Source organism: Syngnathus leptorhynchus, chromosome 16 (assembly GCF_054491065.1).
Source record: "Syngnathus leptorhynchus isolate UIUO chromosome 16, UIUO_Slep, whole genome shotgun sequence".
Taxonomy (NCBI): domain Eukaryota; kingdom Metazoa; phylum Chordata; class Actinopteri; order Syngnathiformes; family Syngnathidae; genus Syngnathus; species Syngnathus leptorhynchus.
The window spans coordinates 1289684-1309836 of record NC_141210.1 but is presented as its reverse complement, the minus strand read 5'-3'; the positions used below and the strand labels follow the sequence as shown (position 1 = coordinate 1309836).

General features: G+C 42.2%; 4 protein-coding genes across 5 annotated transcripts; all 4 read right to left on the bottom strand.

Moving 5' to 3' along the window:
• Positions 1-140: 140 nt before the first annotated feature.
• On the bottom strand, positions 141-3906 carry rrn3 (RRN3 homolog, RNA polymerase I transcription factor). Its single transcript, XM_085932933.1, has 17 exons — positions 3584-3906; positions 3409-3465; positions 3258-3347; positions 3047-3176; positions 2915-2974; positions 2695-2758; positions 2544-2613; positions 2366-2464; positions 2182-2277; positions 1990-2113; positions 1747-1877; positions 1527-1657; positions 1252-1439; positions 898-1006; positions 666-818; positions 517-601; positions 141-454 (listed from the first exon to the last, which is right to left on the bottom strand). Exons 1-17 carry the CDS (start codon positions 3677-3679, stop codon positions 317-319), a joined length of 1821 nt encoding a protein of 606 aa, XP_085789059.1. The 5' UTR covers positions 3680-3906; the 3' UTR covers positions 141-316.
• An 83-nt stretch (positions 3907-3989) lies between these two features.
• Positions 3990-5617, bottom strand: LOC147043856 (transmembrane protein 238). Its single transcript, XM_085932936.1, has 2 exons — positions 4953-5617; positions 3990-4609 (listed from the first exon to the last, which is right to left on the bottom strand). Exon 1 carries the CDS (start codon positions 5495-5497, stop codon positions 4973-4975), a length of 525 nt encoding a protein of 174 aa, XP_085789062.1. The 5' UTR covers positions 5498-5617; the 3' UTR covers positions 3990-4609; positions 4953-4972.
• A 191-nt stretch (positions 5618-5808) lies between these two features.
• On the bottom strand, positions 5809-10703 carry gspt1l (G1 to S phase transition 1, like). The gene is made up of 14 exons (XM_085932934.1): positions 10210-10703; positions 9374-9418; positions 9027-9272; positions 8706-8739; positions 8541-8618; positions 8298-8478; positions 7938-8092; positions 7712-7852; positions 7527-7620; positions 7360-7440; positions 7095-7268; positions 6934-7023; positions 6501-6669; positions 5809-6408 (listed from the first exon to the last, which is right to left on the bottom strand). Exons 1-14 carry the CDS (start codon positions 10406-10408, stop codon positions 6356-6358), a joined length of 1740 nt encoding a protein of 579 aa, XP_085789060.1. The 5' UTR covers positions 10409-10703; the 3' UTR covers positions 5809-6355.
• A 515-nt stretch (positions 10704-11218) lies between these two features.
• Positions 11219-19882, bottom strand: pdxdc1 (pyridoxal-dependent decarboxylase domain containing 1). 2 transcript variants are annotated; one of them, XM_085932931.1, is made up of 23 exons: positions 19687-19882; positions 18603-18710; positions 18218-18286; positions 18045-18128; positions 17749-17895; positions 17382-17571; positions 17207-17275; positions 17060-17138; positions 16881-16965; positions 16685-16733; positions 16507-16608; positions 16315-16440; positions 16190-16240; positions 15058-15118; positions 14907-14977; positions 14677-14782; positions 14366-14540; positions 14170-14288; positions 13976-14097; positions 13665-13757; positions 13488-13584; positions 13212-13310; positions 11219-13121 (listed from the first exon to the last, which is right to left on the bottom strand). In XM_085932931.1, exons 2-23 carry the CDS (start codon positions 18674-18676, stop codon positions 12871-12873), a joined length of 2319 nt encoding a protein of 772 aa, XP_085789057.1. In that variant the 5' UTR covers positions 18677-18710; positions 19687-19882; the 3' UTR covers positions 11219-12870. The 2 variants fall into 2 exon arrangements, with proteins under 2 accessions (XP_085789057.1, XP_085789056.1); XM_085932930.1 differs by having other exon boundaries at positions 17749-17898; positions 19687-19881.
• Between the last annotated feature and the right edge of the window lie 271 nt (positions 19883-20153).

The window sequence follows — 20153 nt, the reverse complement described above, 5'->3', positions numbered from 1 at the left end:
TTATCGCCCCCCCCCCCCCCCCTCACAGAAGCAAATATAACAAGGATCATTAGTTTACATATCCCCACCAAAAGGAAGACTTAACATATAATATCTGTACAACTGCTTGTAAAATTCAACCAAACCACAAATCTTTTGAGAGTATACACGGCTCTAACGCTAACCTCATGAATGTTTCTTGCTATTGCACCAGATAAGGGGAAGAAAAAAAAACAAATTCATAAAAAGACCAGATGAGAACGTTGACGTTTTCACCCGGATATGAATGCAATGTGAATCATTACAAATATGGTCGAATATTAGGAGCCATGTGGAACTAGCACTGTCTCTGGAAGTAGATGGGAGGTGAGCCGATACTGGGGTTGGATTCAAACGAGTTGGGTGTCATTCCGACCATCTCGTCGCACTGCGGCGTCTCCCTGCCCAGGAAGTCCAGTTCGTCCTCTTTGGAGCCCTGACAAAACAACTGTTAGTATTCGGGAGAACGCTCATCCTTGCATCCTCTAGGCGACATACCTGACGGACTCTTTTAGGAACGACCAGCTCCGAGTCTGCCGGCTCCTCCCACACCTGGTAGAGCGGCTCTATCAGTTGACCAGACCTGCGTGCATTAAAAAAAAAAATGTTGTGTTTCACAATTTCTTCAGCTTGGTGAAAATACGTACTTTTTTAGCAGGTAGGGGTCAAAAGGAAAGAAGCTGTCCAAGGGGTTGGTGTTGGTGCTCACGCTGTCACCTCCTGTAGAGCTGTGCACCACGGGCAACAAGTGGCGGTTGTTTCTCTCTATGATGGTGTAACAGAAAACCACCTGATATTTCCTGGGGGGGGCCACAGCAAAGCACTGGAGAATCTGGCGTACGATGAAAGCTAGCGCCGTAACAATTGCTGAGCACTTACCTGGTGACTGCTGCAAACAAATTGGTGACTGCTGGGAGACACACTTTAAGCGGGTTCATCAGACACATCACCACCCTCTCCAGGTTCAAACTCTGGAGGTACTCCAAGCCTGATACACACGACACACAACATTCATGGAAAGGACCGGACAACAGCACTCGACACGAATGATTCCGGTGAGAAATCATTTTCTGATGGAATTTTGTTCAGGACTTTCATTGAGGCAACAATGGTGCTTTGCTGCCATCTTGTGGCAGCTATTTGCAATTATAAACTCGAAAGGTCGATAACTAACTCGTCGATAATCACAATCGCAAAGAAGCGCGATGAGTAAAAGAGCGCACAGATGTTTACCTTTCTTCATGTCTACCGCCAGAATGGCTCCATGTCTGAAGATTATGGTGTAAAAGACGGCCTGGCAGGCGGTGTAGAAGGGTCCGTGGAGGCTGATGTCACAGCAGGCCTGCCCGCCTTTACTATCCTGACTGTCGATATAGCGATGGATCCACGGGATGAGCAGGTCCAGACACGCCCGCACTGTTCTGCGGGAGATAACATGGAGGAGTTGGAGTGCGAGGGCAGAATGAAGCGCCAGATATTCACTTGGGCAAAGTTGTCAAGAAGCTTACAGCACAGGGATGAATTTGGCTCTGGCCAGGAAACTTCCCATGTATCCCGCAGCAGTCTGGCGGAGGACGGCGGGCTGAGATGGATTCTGCAGAATCTTCCATAAGTGCTCCAGGAAAGCCTCCGCGAGTGCCTTGAAGACCCAATTATCAATAAATATGAATACAGCCAGCCACCCTCGGTAAGGGGAGAAAAAAGGGGGGGGGGGGGCAGCAGACTCACCAGCCTGAAGCTGCAGAGGTAAAAAATCATGTACTGGATGTGACACGAAGCATGCGTGGGCAAGATGAGCTTGTCAAACACATCCAACAAGTCCCTGTACAATTCCTTTGTTCGGTCTGTATGAAGACTGCCTGCAAGTGAAGATAGGATAGCTCTGAATAACTCAAGTCAATTAAGACAATGTATTCTGATGATTCTTAGTGGTCGGTCCAAGCGAGCGAGTGACAAGAAGTAACGGGGTACCATTGGCAAGGCAGACATCCTTGATATACGCCAACAGGATTGCCATGAGTGAATCGAGCCTCTCAGCCACCGGGTGGGACATGATATCCAAATTGGGGGACTCCTGTGTCACCAGGTCCTCGTCCTAGAGCGCACACAGTCTATTTTCAACTCTACACAAGACGACGATGACGACAATGATCTCTTCCGTACCATATCGAAGAGGGCCTCTTCGGTAGAGTTGCCTGACGTGGGGTTTTGAATCATTTTCTCTTCGGCCTCTTCGATATCAGAACGGGACGCGCTCACCTAAAACGGAATCGAGGCTGTGTTGATTCACATTGTCACCTAAAAAAATAATTCTCATTTATTTATTTGGCCGGAAAATAAATCTTACATCTAGTTTAAGCATCTGTCCAATGATGATCTCCAGTACGTCTCGTCGAATGGTCGGTATGTACACGGTCAGTCTCAGTAGGTTGTGGACGTAACACTCCTGCAGAGAAAAACACACACACATTAAGACAGTACTGCAGTATGTATTATAGTATGTCATGTATTTATCTGTGGCTTACCAGAGTTCTGGTGGACTTTTGAACAAACGGAAACCTCTCTTGCAAAATGGGCACTAGAAAGTGACTTGTGCTGGAAAGAAGGAATAGCGGAATGTCATGCACTAAACAAAGCCAAAAAACAAAATGTGCTCAAAGAATAAAAATGACTTACGATGGGACATATCTGGCGATGAGCTGCAAAGCTTGGTGGCAGCGGTTGAAATGTGCGGGGAGATCTAAAAAAAAAATTTTTTACGTGTTAATTCAGTCAGCAAAACAAAGGCTGAAGCTAAACCTGCAACATAACGGCTCATCTATAAACATTTGCCATGTTTGCGTAAGATATTTCTCAACACTGGGACTTCAGTGTGAGAATAAGGAAGAACACATACTTTCATCTTCATCATCTGTATCCGACATATCGACTCCTCCTTCAGAGATGGTTATCCTTCCTGGAAACAAACACACATCATTCCTAAAAAAAAAAACACATTGCCAAGATTGTGACGGAGGTAGAAACCTACTCGGCGTGAAGTGCTTGACAACCATATGGAGACATGCACATAGGAAGACGGTCTGTGCTGATACCAGGTTACTAAGGAAGGCCATGTACTCCTCCGCCACTGCTTGGCTTCGATCCACCCAGGGAAGCCTCTGCAAACAAGTACAGGCATTATATTTTGGGGATATATTAAGTCAATGAGAATGAAATGAATGCTGTTGCAAAATACTGACTAAGAGAGTGTAGATGAGTTGTTCATGTTCTTTGGTGAGGTGAGTGATACAATTCCGAAACTCTTGTAGCCATGTAATCATCTGAGCATCCTGCGAGGAGAGAGAGAGAACATGTGCAAAACTGACAGCCATCACAACAATGATCCTTTACCTTGATGTCAGGATCAGTCAGCTGATGCTTCAGCAGTTCGTAGTCACTCAAGTCTCCCTTCATAGAAGAGAAACAGATTACCACAGTGAGAATAATATTCGGCAGTACGTAAATATAGACATTTTAAAAAGCGCGAGTTGTTTACCAAAGGTGCAGAACAAACTTGACTACTCACCTGTTTATACTTGGCTAATACTTCCACAACACTACCTCCAAACCTGACGGTTTTTAAGGGAGGAGTGTTGAGAAAATCACGATCGGTTATCTCCATGCTTCATAAAGGAACGAGCGCGTGGATTAGCAGGGTTAGCTTCTCGAATGAGCAGTTACGCGACAGCTGGCGGGATTTACGGTACGGTTTCGTAAATAACTTTAAAGGAAAAGACTGTTAGTCTGTAAACAAATATATTCATTTTCAACCGTTTCCAAGTTAAACGTCTTGAACTAGAGTAACCAAAACACATGGAGAGTTTCTGCTTTCGTTACATCCGGGAGAGAGCTTCTTCTGATGCATTAAGGGTGGAGTCAAGCTCAGTAGCGCTCGTTGGGGCCGTCTAGTGGTTATAAAAGAAATAGCACCAATTTGTAATTGTAAAGCAGGACCTGCTATAATTGACATAACTTTATTGTCACCAAAATTCAATAGTCAATTATGCTTTTCAATGATTCATTTTGTTTTTGCATTGGTCAGGGTTTCCTAAAGCAGCTTCCATGTACTCTTGCAGTGAAGTAGATATGCTCAGATTCATGGTGAGAGCAGTCACATGGAAGCAGTTTGATCAAGTCAACCTTATTCCAAAGGTTACTCATTGACATTTGTTATCACTCCGAGTGGGAACAAGGAAGTTGTTGCACTTTCACCATTTTAACAACATATTGTATGATTTGTCCTGTCTGTTGTCAAATCTCATTTAAACAACTTGGATGTTTTGAGAAATTGTGCAGTGTAGCCTTAAACAAAACAATAAATTCATATATTCTGAATGTAGCCTTTCAAGGTATATACAGATGAATGTTTTTATTAGAAATATAAACCATTCATTATAATTATGACTGCAATTGCAACTCAATATTCACGAACAACACACTTCAACATGGTTTTTGAAGAAATAAAATAAAAATGAATTAAAAAATAATAATATTGAGCCAAGTCAAAGCACATCCAGACTCTCCCCAGGTCAGCAATGATTTCAGAATGCATCTGGAAGCGAAATAAAAATAAATGATCATAAGGGAAACAACCATTATGTGGAAGTACGTGTCACGTTTCTATTGTTTAAACTGGTGTGGTCTTTTAGTGGGGACTCAACTGAGGTTAATAATTAGCTTGTGATAATACTTGTGGTTTGTAACTGTCAAACTACAAAGCAAGAGAGCATTTAAGATTCATTCAAACTAGTATGTCTGGTAAGAATGGCAAAAAAAGATTTAATGCAACCTTCAATGCAGTTTTGTATTATGGAATTATATTTTAAAAGCAAAAATACTTTTCAGAATTACAACTTGGGCAATCATTTGATCATTTAGTCTTGCAAAGACCTCACCCTTGTTTTGTTTTTTTCCGTCAAGTTGGAGAGGTTTCAGTTGTTGTGGGAGGCATCTCCGCGTCGTAGCACCCCACCAAAGGGTCAGGAGTCCGTAAAGTTGGCGTCAAGGTTGCCATGGCAACAACCACCTGCTCCGAATGCGGGGTCACACTCTGACCCGCAGCAGATCTCCGCGCTCCGCCTTGCCGCCTGCCACTGCCTGGTACCGCCGCTCCGTTCCTGCGCAGCGAGTTCCTGAGGCTGCTGGATACGCGGTTGGACAGCCGGCGAACCGCACCGCCGATGCCACCTTTGTCCTTCTTTGTTAAGCCCACGTCATCCTCCAGTTCCGAGGGGAGCACCTCGATATTTCCAGCGTACCAGAAGACCCACCACACGAGACTGAGGAAGATGACTATGGCGCCGGCGTAGATCAGGAGGTCGTAGAAAAAAACGTTGACAAACACGCCGATGAGAAGGACGAGCAGTCCGACGACGTCGAAGGCCACGGCCAACCAGAAACAACAAACACAGCGACCCAGACCTCGGTACGCTGGTTCCATGTCAGCGTGCAGTCCGTGGACTCCGCAGGTGTCATGTGTCTGGAAGGTGAGCTAGGTGAGAAGAGGCGTGGGCCAGGTGGAGGAGGAGGAGGCAAAAGTCAAGAACACTACCTGTTAAATGTGGGGGTGGTTTTCTTTTTTTTTTTTTTAACTTTATCTCTGGTGGAGAAAATAAAATGACCTACTTTATCACTGTCCTACAAAAAAATCTTCTGTATTATTACTTTTTGCATTTCAGCTAAATAAGAGCCAGAGTACAAAAGTATTGATACAATTGCTTTTAAAGGAGAAGCGTTTTTCCAAATAGTTTATTGTCATAGTTGTTTGCTTTAATATTTGAGCACGCTCAAGCAGACAGCCAGAACGCCACACGAGAAACCAAAAATTGGGTAAAAGCAACGGGAGTAATGTACACCCAAATCAATATTTTGGTTTCAATCGATGAAATCATGTCAGACAATTTGTTTTTCCAGCACATTTCGGAAATCATTTTACACTCCAAGCAAAAATCTTGGTCCACATTTGTTCACAGATATAACTTCTGTCATTTATGAAGGCTAGAAAATAAAATGGAATAGGGAATGGAAGAAAAAAAAAAATCACTGTCGTGATAAACGAGGGAGGTGGGCTAACCCAGAAATGGCATAGCTGAGCTCTCAATATGAGAAAGCTGACTTGAGTGGACTTCGTCTTGAATTTCACTGACTTAAAAACCGGTTTGTGTTGATCACTTTTTTTCCTGAAGCTGATCGACACACGGAAGGGTAGGCGTCAGAGGGAGGTGCCTTTGCCGCTGACAACGCTGGGCGGGTGATGACCGTGCTCCACCTGCTTCTTCCAAACTGGATTTTCAGCACTTCAGTCTCGCTCGGCAACCAGCTTCAGAACCTTACCGATGGCGATGGTTTTACCTGAGACGCGCACAATTTTGTCAGTTTAATTCGACTTCACTAACTAAAATGGTGCCTTTTTTTGAGCACGCCACAGTGTGTAGGTGCTTTACCTTCATCCCGCAAGGTAAACCGTCCCATCTGAGGAAAGTCTTTAAAGGTCTCGAGGCAAATGGTTCCTGCCGTGCGTAGACGGGCGATACAGACCTGGTCTTGTTTAACAAATCGTGGCCTTGTCTTACTCTTCTCACCCGACTTTTTGTCTACAAGACAGATTAAGGCCTGGAGGAGGGAACACAAAACGATGGTATTCATAGAATCATCAAATGATTTATTTTTATGAAAGAGGATTTGCCATTTAAAGATAGTTAAGCAGCTGACTCGTGACCAGAAAGGCTTGCTTTGATACATATCTGAAAGAAATACTGAAAGTGTCATACATAAAAAAAAATAAAAGTATCTTCTGAATCTGCTCAGCCACAACATGAATTTTCAAAGGACAATAAGATAGTGTCCACCAACTTTCTAACCTATTCATAAACTTACCGTAATCTGCACCTCTTCAATGCACGTGTGAATGTGAAGGACAGCGTTATAACCGGGACAGATGATGGATTTGTGTTCAATGATGACAATCTAGAAAAAAAAAAAAAAAAGCTTTCACGTACGACTGAAACTGCATCCGGCTGTTTTTTTCCCAAACTGACCTGGGCATCGAACGTGCGCCCGGAATGGCAGAGGTTTTCTGCATTACACAGAATGAAGCCGGGGAGAATCTCCTCCTCTTCGATGCCCTTCAGTCGCAACTTGAGATTTTCTCCAGGTCCTGCGTCGTCCGTCTCCACGTCGTCAGACAAGAGGCTCAGCACCTCCACCACGTGCTGCGAAGACATTCACATGAAAGGAGAGGCGTAAAGAGGCATTCAAGTTTACGTGCTTTTCTTATTGATACTGGAGAGAAACGGGTCTTACCCTATTTGGCATCATAACAAGCTGTTGTGCTTTACCGATTGAGCCCGACTCAAGTTTGCCTAAAATCACAGTGCCCATGTCCTGTAGGAGAAACAGCAATATCAATCAAGTCATTCCTTCCTTTTTAAAGTGTTTGTTAAATACAAGTGTGCCGGGGGAGGCGTTACCTTGTACTTGTCTACAATGGGCAATCTGATAGGTCCATCACTTGGTCTGTTAAAATTTGGCAAACTGTCCAGATGTGGAATGAATGGTAAACCTCTGCAAAAACAAAGATGGACATGTCGGAGTTGGAGGGAAGGAAAGTGGGGGGGAAAGGGAAAGCAAAGTTTGCTCATATTTGAGGACTTACGTGTACCAGGAGCACATATCGGTGGGCTCTTTCAAGTTGGCTCCCGTTAGCCCCGAACATGGCATGAAATGAATGTCTTTCTTTGGGTTGAAGCCCACCTTCTTCAAAAATGGCACTAGTTTCTCCTTACACTCTTCATACCTGAGTGTTGAAACAGAAATGTAAAGTCACATGGGAGGAAAAAAAATAAAATAATAATAATAACCCTAGAACTCCTCTCACCCACCTTTCTAGGCTCCAGTTGACTGTAGGGTCATCCATTTTGTTCACCAGGACAATCAGGTGTTTGACCCCCGCTGTTTTGGCCAACATGGCGTGCTCCCGTGTTTGTCCACCTTTTTCAAAACCGGTTTCAAATTCGCCTTTTCTGGCAGAGATCACCTGGAGGACGACGGTGTAAAATGTCACAAAACTTGACGGATCAACTGAAAAACGGGCGACTGACGACGGTCTCCTTTTGCCGCAGCGGGACACGTACGACGCGCACGCAGAGAGAATCGACGTATAAATACGCTTTCGCCGCCGTGTCTGTTCCGTCACACCTCGAGTCAATTTGCAAGAAACGCGAGTCTTATCCGCTACCCACCAGTACAGCCAAGTCAGCTTGTGAGGCACCTCCAATCATGTTGGGCACAAAGCTCTTGTGGCCCGGTGCATCTAAGATGGTAAAGTGCTTTTTCTCGGTCTCAAAGTATGCTCGGCCCACTTCCACCGTCTTGCCTTTGTCCCTCTCCTCTTGATTGGTGTCCAAGGCCCAAGACAGGTACCTGAAGATAGAATAGGGATGTTTATCGCTGATATTTCTCTGGGAAGACAAAGGGACACTCACCAGGTTTCTCGGTTCTTCTCCTTTGCCTCTCTCTCATATTTCTCTAAGGTTCTCTTATCTACCATGCCTGTCAGGTACCTGATGGCGAGGAAGGAAAATATGAGCCAAGAGTGCATTTCACCCACAATAAGATTTAAAAAAAATTAAAAAAACAGGGCAACTTACATGATTTGTCCACCAATAGTGGACTTTCCAGCATCTATAGAAGAAAGAAAGGACAGAGGAGTTTAAGGCTTTGGCAAACTATAAATGATTTTCACTTCATATTTGCCAGATTTTTGAAACTATCAAAACAATTTGACAGTTTCATCTTATAGGTAGTTGACAAATGGCCTCAGAAACTTGTGTTTGAATTTTTCAAGAAAAGGGGGACACTAAAAACGACTAGCCCATATCGCCCAGCAGCGCATGCACCGATGTCTTCTGTATAGCGTGAACAAGGCAATGTTGTCACAACTTGTAAGCCATGCATTCATTTACACTGACCTACGTGTCCGATGAAGACAACATTTATGTGTTCCTTCTTGGGGGCATCTGGTTGTGTTGGGGGAACCTTGGGCGCGGGCGTTTCCTCTTCCTCCATCTCTGAGCCCGTCTCCTCAGTTGCCGGTAGCGCCGCAGGTCCACGGTCACCACAGCAGCCACCTCCTGGCTCTTCCTCACATGGTTCAGCTTCTTTCTGGTCCCATGGCTCATCTGGGGTAATTTCTCGGTCACCGTTCTCCAACGGAGCTGCAAAAATATAGAATAATAAATAAAAATAAATAGAAAATAGGTTTTACCGAATGCCCAAATGCTGGCTGACACACAGAAGACATTGAGCCGATACATACCAGCGTTTTCTGTCACCTCCTTGGTGGCCATTTTTTCAACAGCAACTGAAAGACATGTTTATTACTCAAAAAAGGTGAGCTATGACGTCACAATACACACGAGTTGTTTTGTTCCCAAACCGAGGTCTTGCATGATAAACATTCAAATTCTCCGGATTAGCTTTTTCTTCAGTGTTATAAAATGGTCAAATAAAAGATAATAAAAGTGACACTAGCTATCCTTGACGATACATTGATATATTGGGTGACGTCGACCATTGCGTAATTAGCACTGTCAGATTTGTTTTCGACTGGAAACTTGTCTTGAAATAATGATTCAATGAATCTTTATGAGTCACAGTATCCATGACACACCTCACTTAAGGTCGACAAGCAACATAGTCCAACGAGGTGAGCTATTTCTCTCTTAAATATGACAACAGTTACAAGTTGAATTCACTTTCCCCTTCCAGTGACGTGTACCGTTAGAACTAACGGTTGATACGCCACGCCACGCCAAGAGGGCGGTACAAGAGTTCAGCACTATCTCCAACCACACCAGCTACCTTACTTAGCATTCGCAGCTAACAGGCTAATGCCGGTTGAGATCCACTAGACATTTAAAACACACACTCACCAAAAAGTGATACACTACCACAACAGCATACACTGACATAACACGGAGCGTAAGACTGAGCAATGTTTTAATTACAGTTCAAGCATCTCATTAAAGTTAACCGCACAGTTGCTGGAACACAAACGTGTGTAGCTCGAGGGTTAGCACCTGTACAGTCGTGCTCATGTTAACGGCTAGCTTAGTGGCTAACGTTGCACCCCAACGTGACAGTCTTGCTTACCCATTGAATCGAGATTTTCCGAGTGTGCTTTAATGCCAAACGTCGGGACAAATTCTGCGGCGTTCACATTGGGAACAAAAGGTTTGGCGTTCACATTTAAGCTTGTGAAAGCAGAGTCAAGCTGTCCGTCGATTGTGGCCTCCACATCGTCCTCTTGTTCCCAAGAATCAGGGGCAGTGTCTCTCGGGGTTTTGTCCATCGTGGCTTTTTGAATTTTTCACTCGTGAGACTTGAGCTACGCAGTTGTTAGGCTACGGTTAAGTGTCCACCCAAATCCCGGTGTTAAGGCCACACCGCTGAATGGCATAAAGCGTCCCAAGTCGAGCAGGAATGTTTTCAATCCGACCTAGGTGAAATATAGCAGCCGGTTTCTATCGGTGGAGACGCCAAAGAGGATATTCGACTCAGCACTCCCAGAGACAGTCCGCGTGAGCTCATGCGTCCCTTCAACCGGACGTGCTGTCCGCAATGACACCTGGGATATGAAGTCTGGAAATATAGGGGAAAAAAACTAACATTCAGCGACTCGTTCAACCAAGAAGACTACAATTCCCATTTACTCCGGCGATAGTTTTCACACCAATTTGCGACCGTCGTTCTTATCATTTTAAACCTGTTCGAAAGGTTCGAATCGCGGTCAAAAATATGAACTGAATGTGAAAAAAGAAAAGTAATAACTAGGTTTGAAAAACCATTAAGTGGGTAACCGGAAAATACTGTATAAACAGTTAAGTGTGTACTTTTTTTTCTTTCAGTGAATTCGATTAACATTGCGTGTTGCATTCACAGTATCAAACACTGTAGGAATTTTTGAAATCTTGTGATCATCGTTAAATATCAATATGGAATATTTCATCCGATGGGGCCACAAGGAGTCATTTCAATCAAATGAGTTCCAAAAAAAGTGGTAATACAAATATTCTAATGTAGAGAGTAACCGTATGGGGCATTTGGGAAGGAGGAGTTTCAATACTATGTAATATAGCCAATAAGACAACATTACAACAGGTTGGTTTGTAGGAGATTTCATTCAATCAAAATTCATGAAAGATTGGAAGTTTACAAAGTTAGAGACAGAACTTTTTATCATCATCCGACATGTCATCAATCATTAGGCATGAGTTTAATTTACATCATGTAAGAAATTATTTACAAGTGCAATTTCGGTAACTTAATTCCTTAACCCATTTTCATTCTCACCACAATAACTTAATCCTACCACTTCAATGCATTTCTATCCAGAAATGTTTGTGCATCTGTTCATCTAAATATTCCAGATAGACTTGGCTCACAGTAATTCGACTGGCATTTTTCTTTATAACAGTTATAGTAGGCAAGGCATATTCAAATGTTTGCCAGGCCTGGTTCTATCTCGCTTGCCAAATTCCAAATAGTATTGACAAACTGTCAATCAACCATCACCAATTTAAACAGGCTTACCTTCCCGTTCAACGGCACACAATTGTGTTTTCACCCATTGAAGAAGTTTAAAAAAAAAAAAAAAAAAAAAAAGTAAACATTTGTAACACATATTTGCTACAAGCATTTTTTTCTGATTGGTATGATTTTCAAATAAAACAAAAAATGTCTTGCAGCCTTGAGCTCAAAGGAGGTACAAGAGGTGACACAAAAGTATTTCGAACTCAAACTCATTGAGGTCAAGAGAAGCTATTGATCATGTGAATAAGAATTTGTCAGGATCTGTGCTCAATGCTTCTATAAATAAAGTCGAGTTGTGAACATCCCTCCAGAGTACAAAAGGACATTGACAGGATGACTAAGCCATTTGACTGTCGTATTCATACGCAATCAGGCAAAGACATAAGAGCCAGGTCAAGTGGGATATTTAAAAATGCTTTGTAGTGTAGTGCATAAAGTTATATTTTGTTTTAGCATGACTATGGCTGCAATATGGTTGCATTATTTAAATAACCTAATCCCACTTTAGCCTTATTGACACCAAAATAGCATGTTCTGGTACCATTATCATTACTTTCTATGCGTGTAGATATGCGCCTATAGCTTTACACTATTCTTAATTTGTGTCATTTATTTAGATTTGCATAGACAAAGTAAAGGGAGATGATATTTATTTATCTGCGGTGTTGTGTCATCAAATGTGTGCAGTTGTGCACCATAAAGCACAACTGTTCGAATAAGCCATTTCCTTATGATGTAGTGCTTTCTTCATGTAAATGAAGTCTTTTGACCCTGCAATTTCCTACCAGGGCATCTTAACAAGGAAGGGAGTTGAACAATTCAAAAATGAATACGCATGGAATGCATTAATACTTGAATTTGCTCATCAATAATGTCTATACTTGTGTGATTCTAGTGCAATTAATGCTTATCTTAATAGTCCCTAAATAAGCAATTACGGTAGGTGGGATGGATGGATGGATAGATGGATGGAAAGGGATGGATGGAATGGATGGATGGATGGAATGGACGGACGTCTCGGTCCATCTTGATATGTCAACCAAAATGTGTTTAAATGCAACTGCCGCCATTGGAAGCGATTAGAAAACGAGCGTCACAGTGTTACAATAATCGCTGACCTCCTTATTGGACAGAGACTCACTCTTGAGAGACAATTAGCAAATTTAGCGACTTTACTCTTTCATACTTATCGTATTAAACGTCTTCGGTAGGCCGGTACCATTATGACGACAGGCCATCTTGGCCTTCGAGCTGCTTCTCCTCCGAGAGTGCTTTGTCCTCCATCTGATCCTGGTTTTTCTGCTGGCACGATTCTGGAATTTCTTCCGGAATGTGCGGAGATGCCGAGTTCTCTTCTGGTACGCATATGGAGATGGATGAGCGGATACTGGTTGAGCCCTCAGCTTGTCCAATTGAGCTGCTTTCGCTAATGGAATCAGAACCTGCACCTGAGCGCCGGAACAACTTTTGACCTGAGATGGAAAAGAGCAAAAGGGGGCGGTGAACAAAACATCCATCAAAAGCATCACGAAGAAGTGTCGACAGTAGTCACATGTTGCTACCTTGCAGTTTCTCAGATGACAAGGTGGGAGAGTCTTTTAAGGGAGATCTGCCTGACTGGGCCTTGGTCGAATATGTCACTTCTGTGGAGTCCAAGGAACCTAGGAATAAGAAGTATAAATAAGAAGCACATTAAGCTTTTTTTTTATTTTTATTTGACGTCCCTGGAAATTAAATGTCAAATAAAAGCAAACAAACCAGAAAATGCATGTGAGAATTTAAATACCCCAAAACAAAAAGAGCAGCTATGCTGTACAACTAAATCTGCACCCACAAACCTGCTGCCAGGTTGAATGTCCTCCCTTTAACTGAAGCTTGAACAGGAGAAAACCAGTTTAAAACAGAGCCAACCACAGGAAGTTGTCTCAGCATGCCCTTAAAAAAAAAAGAAGAAAAAAATCAATTGGTTTGAATCAGATCAGTAAGTGATAATCATTTCACGCATGTTCTTGTACCTCTTCCATGAGCTTCTCATCATTGGCTTTAATCAGTTCCAGTTCTGCCTCCCGAATGCCTTTTCTCACCACCTCTGTCATGTTTTCCAGTAGCTACATTGGAAACAAATAGAAATGTTGAATCTATCACAATTTTCCAAGCCTGCAATAATGCAGATGATACTAAATAGTACAATTATATACTTTTGTTAAACTACTTGACAATAAACTTTTAATGTGGTTCAAACTGTGTTATGAATGACTCTGCTAATAAGACACTAATGGTAAGATAGAAGGAAGGAATAGTTTCCAAATAAGGAAATGCAGATTACTCTTCCATTCTCTTCAATGTCACGGCCCAGCGTCACTATTGTTTCCACCAGCTCCGAAACGTCAACGTCATCAGCTACCATGCTTATAAAGATGCAGTCTTCCTCTCCGGCAAATTCTAGGCCTAAGAATAAAAAAAAAAAAGTAATTACATTTTTATTTGACGCATAATTCCAAAAAATGAAGAGGTACAAACCAGAAGAGAAGACAATGTCAGTGTCTAGCTCTTGCAGTTTCTTCAGTAGTTCGCCATTTATTTTCTTGATTTCCTTTGTCCTTCTGCTATCATCAATTCCCTCCACCTGAGGCTCATATCTGAACAGTATGGCATTTCAAAATCAACATACGTGTATTCGTTACATTTTGAAACCTATTCCTGTTTTACGTCTTACCTGACAGCTCCGAGACCTGGCCAACTAAGCTCTTCGATGTATCTGAGGTAAGGTGAGCGTTGGTGAGTCTCCTCTTTAAAGTCTTGTCTGAGAGACATTGTGGAGGTCATCAAAGGCACCAGCTCCAACAACTTTTGAATCACATTGTCAACATCCTCAGGTTGAGTCCCTAAATCTGGACAAGAGCACAAATGACATCATTTCGACTGGAAATTGATGATTGAAAATATAAAATGAACAATGAACTGATTGACAATTTTTGCCTTACCACAAATACTGTATATAGTCTTGCAGGTGTGCAACTTTGTTACCTGCGGCTGTCAGGAGCGGGCTGAACCGGACACAAGTGCCTTCATCTTCAAGTTCCACAACTTCCACTCCACTGGCGGGAACCATCCGAGCGAGCTCCTTGCCAAGCTAGAATGGAAAAAAAAAAATACTATGAGTGTCACTCACTTGTTTTTTTATTTCAGATGTTTGCGCTCAGCTTCAAACTATTTTTACAACCACTGTAATTAAAAAAAAAAGAAAATTGACATACCCATCTGTTGAATGCATCAAGTGCCTCCTTCTCCCCAGCACAGTAAGCCTCCACTGAACCACTGCTGGATGCTAACAAATAGAAGAGAGGAAATGACATGTTTACCATAGTACATGCACATTTGACTATGACCCCCCCCCCGCTCCCTTACCTGCACTAATTTCCTGAGAAAACCTGAACAGCACCACAGGAGAGTTGAGTTCATCCTCCACCTGCACAGACACAGATAGTCTTATCAGATTCAACAACAATTATGGTCATATTTCACTATTATCAGCAAAATAAAGGTTCAGAGTACAAGATGGGATGGAATCAGGGAGTTTTTAAAAACATTTTGAAAATAGTTGCCGAAAGGCAGTAAGTAGCCCAGCAACACATAAAAACCCACGACAGATGAATCAGTAATGTACGTTATACTTTCAAATACAAAATTAGCCATCGATCATTTCAATAACCCAAATATCGGGAGTGTCAAGTTTTCAAATGAGCTTTTGAATAATGCACTCATAATACTTGTTACAGTCAGTAACAAAAAAAAATTGACATCACAAATATGTTAACAAATATTGACATATTCAGATTTTTTTGAAGAAACCCATCACTGATTACATCCAAGTGAAGGGCTGAGACAAGCATCATGCTTGGGAAGGGTGAAGGCTATCTTAACAGAGCTGTGCATGTCATCAAGGTCATGAATAATTGAGTCAATGACTGGCATCAGGTTACATCAATTATGACACCAACAAATGTTTATACTGAATAAAAGCCCTCTTACATTTTATACTGGATATTAAAAACTGTTTTCTAATTTTTTTTCAAATATAAACTAATTATATTCATGACCCTGGAATTTCCTCCAAAGGTGACAAAAATAATGAGGCACACTTTGATGCCTGTGTTGTCCACATCCTAAACAATTAGGAAGAAGCCAACAGTCCATCAACCAATGGAGCTCCAAATATCGCTCAACTACTAATATGGGTGGCAAATGATTGTGAGTGAAAGAGACAGAAAAGCAAAGGTGAAGAGTGAGAAGAGTGAGAGGCAGAGACTTGGCTACATAGCCAGAGAAGAGACTCCCACCTACAATAGAGAGCATGAGAGAGCCCAGAACATCTCGTAGAGAAGCCCCAGAGATGGGCGGGATCTGTGACGCGACAGCCTGCAACCAAGGTAACCCGGAACTGGCTTTTATACACTCACCACAGAGAAATACTCATAGAAAGTGTCTGGACTTTGACTCCATGCTACCAAAAATGATTCTTGTTTTTGCATTTACCTACCGATGTTTTGATGGAGCTCATGGATTTCAGGTTCTGTAGCAATTGTTGAGTCTGTCGGGGTGACAAAGAAATAGGACTTAATTGAAATGAACGTTGCTCCGATTGACTTTTTTTTTTCTGCTCACCAGCGTGATGGCATGTGTTATCTTTTGGATGATTCCACTGTGACCGAGATACTGCAGAGACAACCAAAGAGGCAAACCTCGTAGCTTCTCTACGGGCTGACTCGAGGTCAAACCTGCAGCCAGAGACTAAGATAAAACAAAGAGTCACAAGTGCGTCATTTACAGGTAGTCGTCGTGATGATCGGAGCCTACCAGTGCAGGGTCTTCGTGTCTGTAGAGAGTGACGGCGCTAACGGCGGGCAGTCCCAGCCACGGACCTGGTGTAAGCGTCATACTGTCACATCTGGTTGCTGCCTGAATGGGGAAATACAAAAATGACATCGTTCTGGGAGATGGCGCCCGAGTTGACGAGAAGCTCGGTAAAGTTTACCGTAACGGCAGAGGTGGCCTCACCCAGTACCAGTGTCGCCAGGTTGACCCTGAAGACAAATGGAGATCATTTTGCATGGCTCACAATGGCACAACGTATTCAACATGAATATGCGCTCAGGCTAACTGACAGCAAATGAGGATTATGATCCGCATAAGTGTTTCAACGAGACTTTCGACCATATCAAATGTCTCACCCCTCCACATGGAGCCAAATTTTGTATTGATCACACAGGTCCCTAAGGCGCCCCAACTTATCAGTGTGACCTGCCCCAGGGGTACCTGAAAAAAGATGTCGAAACAAGAGATGTGAAATATACACAATCACATTCTTTTTTCTTTAATCACTAGAGTTAATGTGAATACTTTTTTTTACCTGCATTGGCTATCAACAACAAAGGAAACTTCCCACTCTCCAGGTCCTCTTTGATAAATTTCTCCAACAAAGCAATATCCTACGTGTTAAAAATCAGATATTTGTCAAATGGTTTCCACTTAACTCCAATTATATGTGCTCGCTTACCATTTGATGTTGCGATCCAAAGAGGGTGTTGCACGGTACCGTGCACAAATTGGAGAGAGGCAGTCCGAGCTAATAACAAAAGAGACTGACGTTAAAATAAGCCATCTATGGTTACATTCGATCGACAACGTCAAAAGAAAACTCTGAATATAAATGATGATTCTTTTGGACCTACTTGATTGCACAGATGCTGTCCCAGGCCAGGTCTGCCTGAAGCGCTCTGGTAGATGACCGGCTGCTTTGAGCTGAGGACAGCAAAGCCCTCAGAGGCATAATCGTCATAGCAAGCGTGGATGACCAGTCGACATGCTTTGACCAGGCCTTCTCTGTCATCTTCGTGGAAGTAAGCTGAACTGTTCTCATATCTAAATGAGAAGAGTGAACACTTGGGTATGAAAGAGAAATGATCTTATGTAGAACCAAAAAAAACCCTCATTTGTTTTGTTTTTTTACGAGTTACAATGTGACCCGGACGAAGACTATTGTTTAGCTTCCTTGTCTAGAAACTGCAAACACAATAGTGAGTTGAATTTTGAGACTACCTGAACAGTCTACAGAGCCACAGCGTGGTATCAGACAAGATCCGAGTGGTCAGCTTCCGCAGTCGCTCTCTATCCAGCACTGAAATGTAGGCTGCAAGACTGTGGCCCAATAGTGCTATGTGACCCTGCTCACCCACATTCTGCATCCTACTGGACACACAAAAAACAGAAGCTTTATTCATCCATCCATTTAAAAGTGGACAATCTCATCAATAGCATTCTTCACGATGTCTCAAAATATCATTGAAATGTGTTGGACACTGTGATAATGGTGTTTTGAATAGTTTCTCCCTTACTGTGGGTTTGGCTTGTCTTCTCCATCTTCCTCTTCATGAATGAGGCTGTGAATCCTGTGCAGTACGGTGGCAACATCCTGACCACTGCACAAGAAAGGATCATCAATTTGATTTTCACGTTTGATTGTATGTGCGCTCGTATCCGTGTGAGTGCCTGAGTGCGTGCGTCTTACACTTCCAGCAGGGGGCCAGGTATGCTGGCTCTACTGAAGATTGAACCGTCCGTTCTCTCCTCCAGGCCTCTAGTTGATAGAACACCACAAAAAATAAATATAACGCACTCATTAACCAGGTTACTGACACAACGGGAGGTCTTTCTACCATTTTACTTTTTTTTTTTTTATAAAAAGATTGTATGGTCTAATAATAATAATAATGTAATAAATGACATTAACAGTTGTCACAAAATCTAGTTGCACCAGCTGTAACGATACTTGTGGAGCGCCACCTATGTGCATTATATTTGAATTCAATGGAAAAAAAATATTTTGAAGTTCGACCACCAGATTGTGGTTGAACAATATTGTACCATTATACTCTAACAGACTCAAGTCTCACCTTTGACCATCTTCCAAGATCTTCATGGCTTCAGTCAGATTCTTGCCCACTTGAATCAGTGTGGTGTCCACCATCTCCAAAGATGTATACCTGCCGGCTGTGTGTGTGCTGGCAAATTTAAAGAAAAGAAAAAAAACACAGTACAAGGTCTCATGTGGATGCATACAGAGTTTACATTTTTATTCACAACAAAGTATGAAAATGTTGGGCATATTGTTTTGGTGGACTAGTCTGGACTCATTTGGTGTTGTATTGCAAATTGTGTTGTCATAGTACAAACATTCAACCATGACATGTTCACTTCAAATGTTATTTTGATGACATCAGTGTCATGCAGTGTTTCACTGTATAACAACGAATGTTTTAGACCATAAGGAAGTAAACTCAATCAAAAGTAAGGAATGGCTTTGAAGTACAAGTACTCCTGCTAGATAAAAAAAAACATTTTCTCTTTTTGGTAAGTTTAAAATGATATAAACAGATTGTCTTACTTCATAAAACAGAATAGACTGTTGGTAGAGGCTCATTATAGGTCATCAATATGCTTTAAAGTTCAAGAACCCAACCCAAGAATCAAACAAAAGGATTGTATGTCAGACCTGAAGGGTTGAATTCAATATAGCAGTTAAATGGGTGTGACTTGCAATATGCAAGCAAACGACAGGTTGCATTCATTTAATGATTTAATCATTTTAAGAGAATCACCTGACTACCATAGATAGTTTTTCCAAATGCAAGTTTTACGCTAAAAAAAGAGAGTTTTTTTATTTGTTTCTTTCAAAAAGGAAGATCACAATAAGACCTCCCAGCATAATGGTGAACTCGAGCAACATTTTCAGGCTGTCTTGAACAGGTGCACTGCTGTCCTTTTCAGGAAGCGCCGCAAAGTGACAGCCAGCCGCTGTCATTTTTTTACTTTTATAGCTCGAATAATAACAACAACGAGTGAAAAGTGGCATGTATATCGGTCCAAAGGAGCATTTAAGCAAGCCTCGACATGATGTAATGGGTGAATAAGCCTTTGGACAGGCGAATGACATGGAGCTAGCTAGCAACGCTCATCCATCTTAATGTGGCTTTTTACCTTCACCGACTTCACTGAAAGCGTCCCTCAATCAGCGATGAAAAGACAAGCCTATGGCAAAGCAATCCCGTCATAGAGCTTGCTTGAAGAAAGGCTGTAATGTTGATTTTAAAGTGCTTCCTGTTTTTTTCGGGGGCGTCAGAGCCAACCGTGCAGTTGACTTCCTGGTTTGTTGCGAGACGCGTTTTCCACGCTGGCAAATGGTGACGTCACGCCCGAATAGAAAGTTATTTCTTTTTCTTGTTTGCAATTATGACATTGATTTAATACATGTGGTAAGGTATCAAATTTTTACCGCCGGGCTTTTTTTATTTTTTTTTACATTGTCACTCATCTCCAAACATAACTTTTAAAAGCATCTGATTTGAAAAAACAAATACATTCTTTGTAATCACCAATCTATCTTTATGGTTTCAAAACAAAATCGTCCAGAATCATAGATTCAATGCATGTTTACTGTTTGTAAT

Excerpts from the sequence above, each read along its gene's own strand:
- LOC147043856 (XM_085932936.1), bottom strand. The coding sequence starts at position 5,497 with ATGGAACCAGCGTACCGAGGTCTGGGTCGCTGTGTTTGTTGTTTCTGG.
- pdxdc1 (XM_085932930.1), bottom strand. The coding sequence starts at position 18,676 with ATGGTGGACACCACACTGATTCAAGTGGGCAAGAATCTGACTGAAGCC. Across the intron at positions 18,287-18,602 it reads ATCTTGGAAGATGGTCAAAG|AGGCCTGGAGGAGAGAACGG; the intron begins GTGAGACTTGAG and ends TCTATCAACTAG. Across the intron at positions 14,098-14,169 it reads TGACATTGTCTTCTCTTCTG|GCCTAGAATTTGCCGGAGAG; the intron begins GTTTGTACCTCT and ends TTTTATTCTTAG.
- rrn3 (XM_085932933.1), bottom strand. The coding sequence starts at position 3,679 with ATGGAGATAACCGATCGTGATTTTCTCAACACTCCTCCCTTAAAAACC. Across the intron at positions 2,114-2,181 it reads AAGAGGCCCTCTTCGATATG|GACGAGGACCTGGTGACACA; the intron begins GTACGGAAGAGA and ends TGTGCGCTCTAG. Across the intron at positions 1,007-1,251 it reads GGCGGTAGACATGAAGAAAG|GCTTGGAGTACCTCCAGAGT; the intron begins GTAAACATCTGT and ends CGTGTGTATCAG.
- gspt1l (XM_085932934.1), bottom strand. The coding sequence starts at position 10,408 with ATGGACAAAACCCCGAGAGACACTGCCCCTGATTCTTGGGAACAAGAG. Across the intron at positions 8,093-8,297 it reads AAGCTGACTTGGCTGTACTG|GTGATCTCTGCCAGAAAAGG; the intron begins GTGGGTAGCGGA and ends GTCGTCCTCCAG. Across the intron at positions 7,853-7,937 it reads GTCAACTGGAGCCTAGAAAG|GTATGAAGAGTGTAAGGAGA; the intron begins GTGGGTGAGAGG and ends TTCAACACTCAG.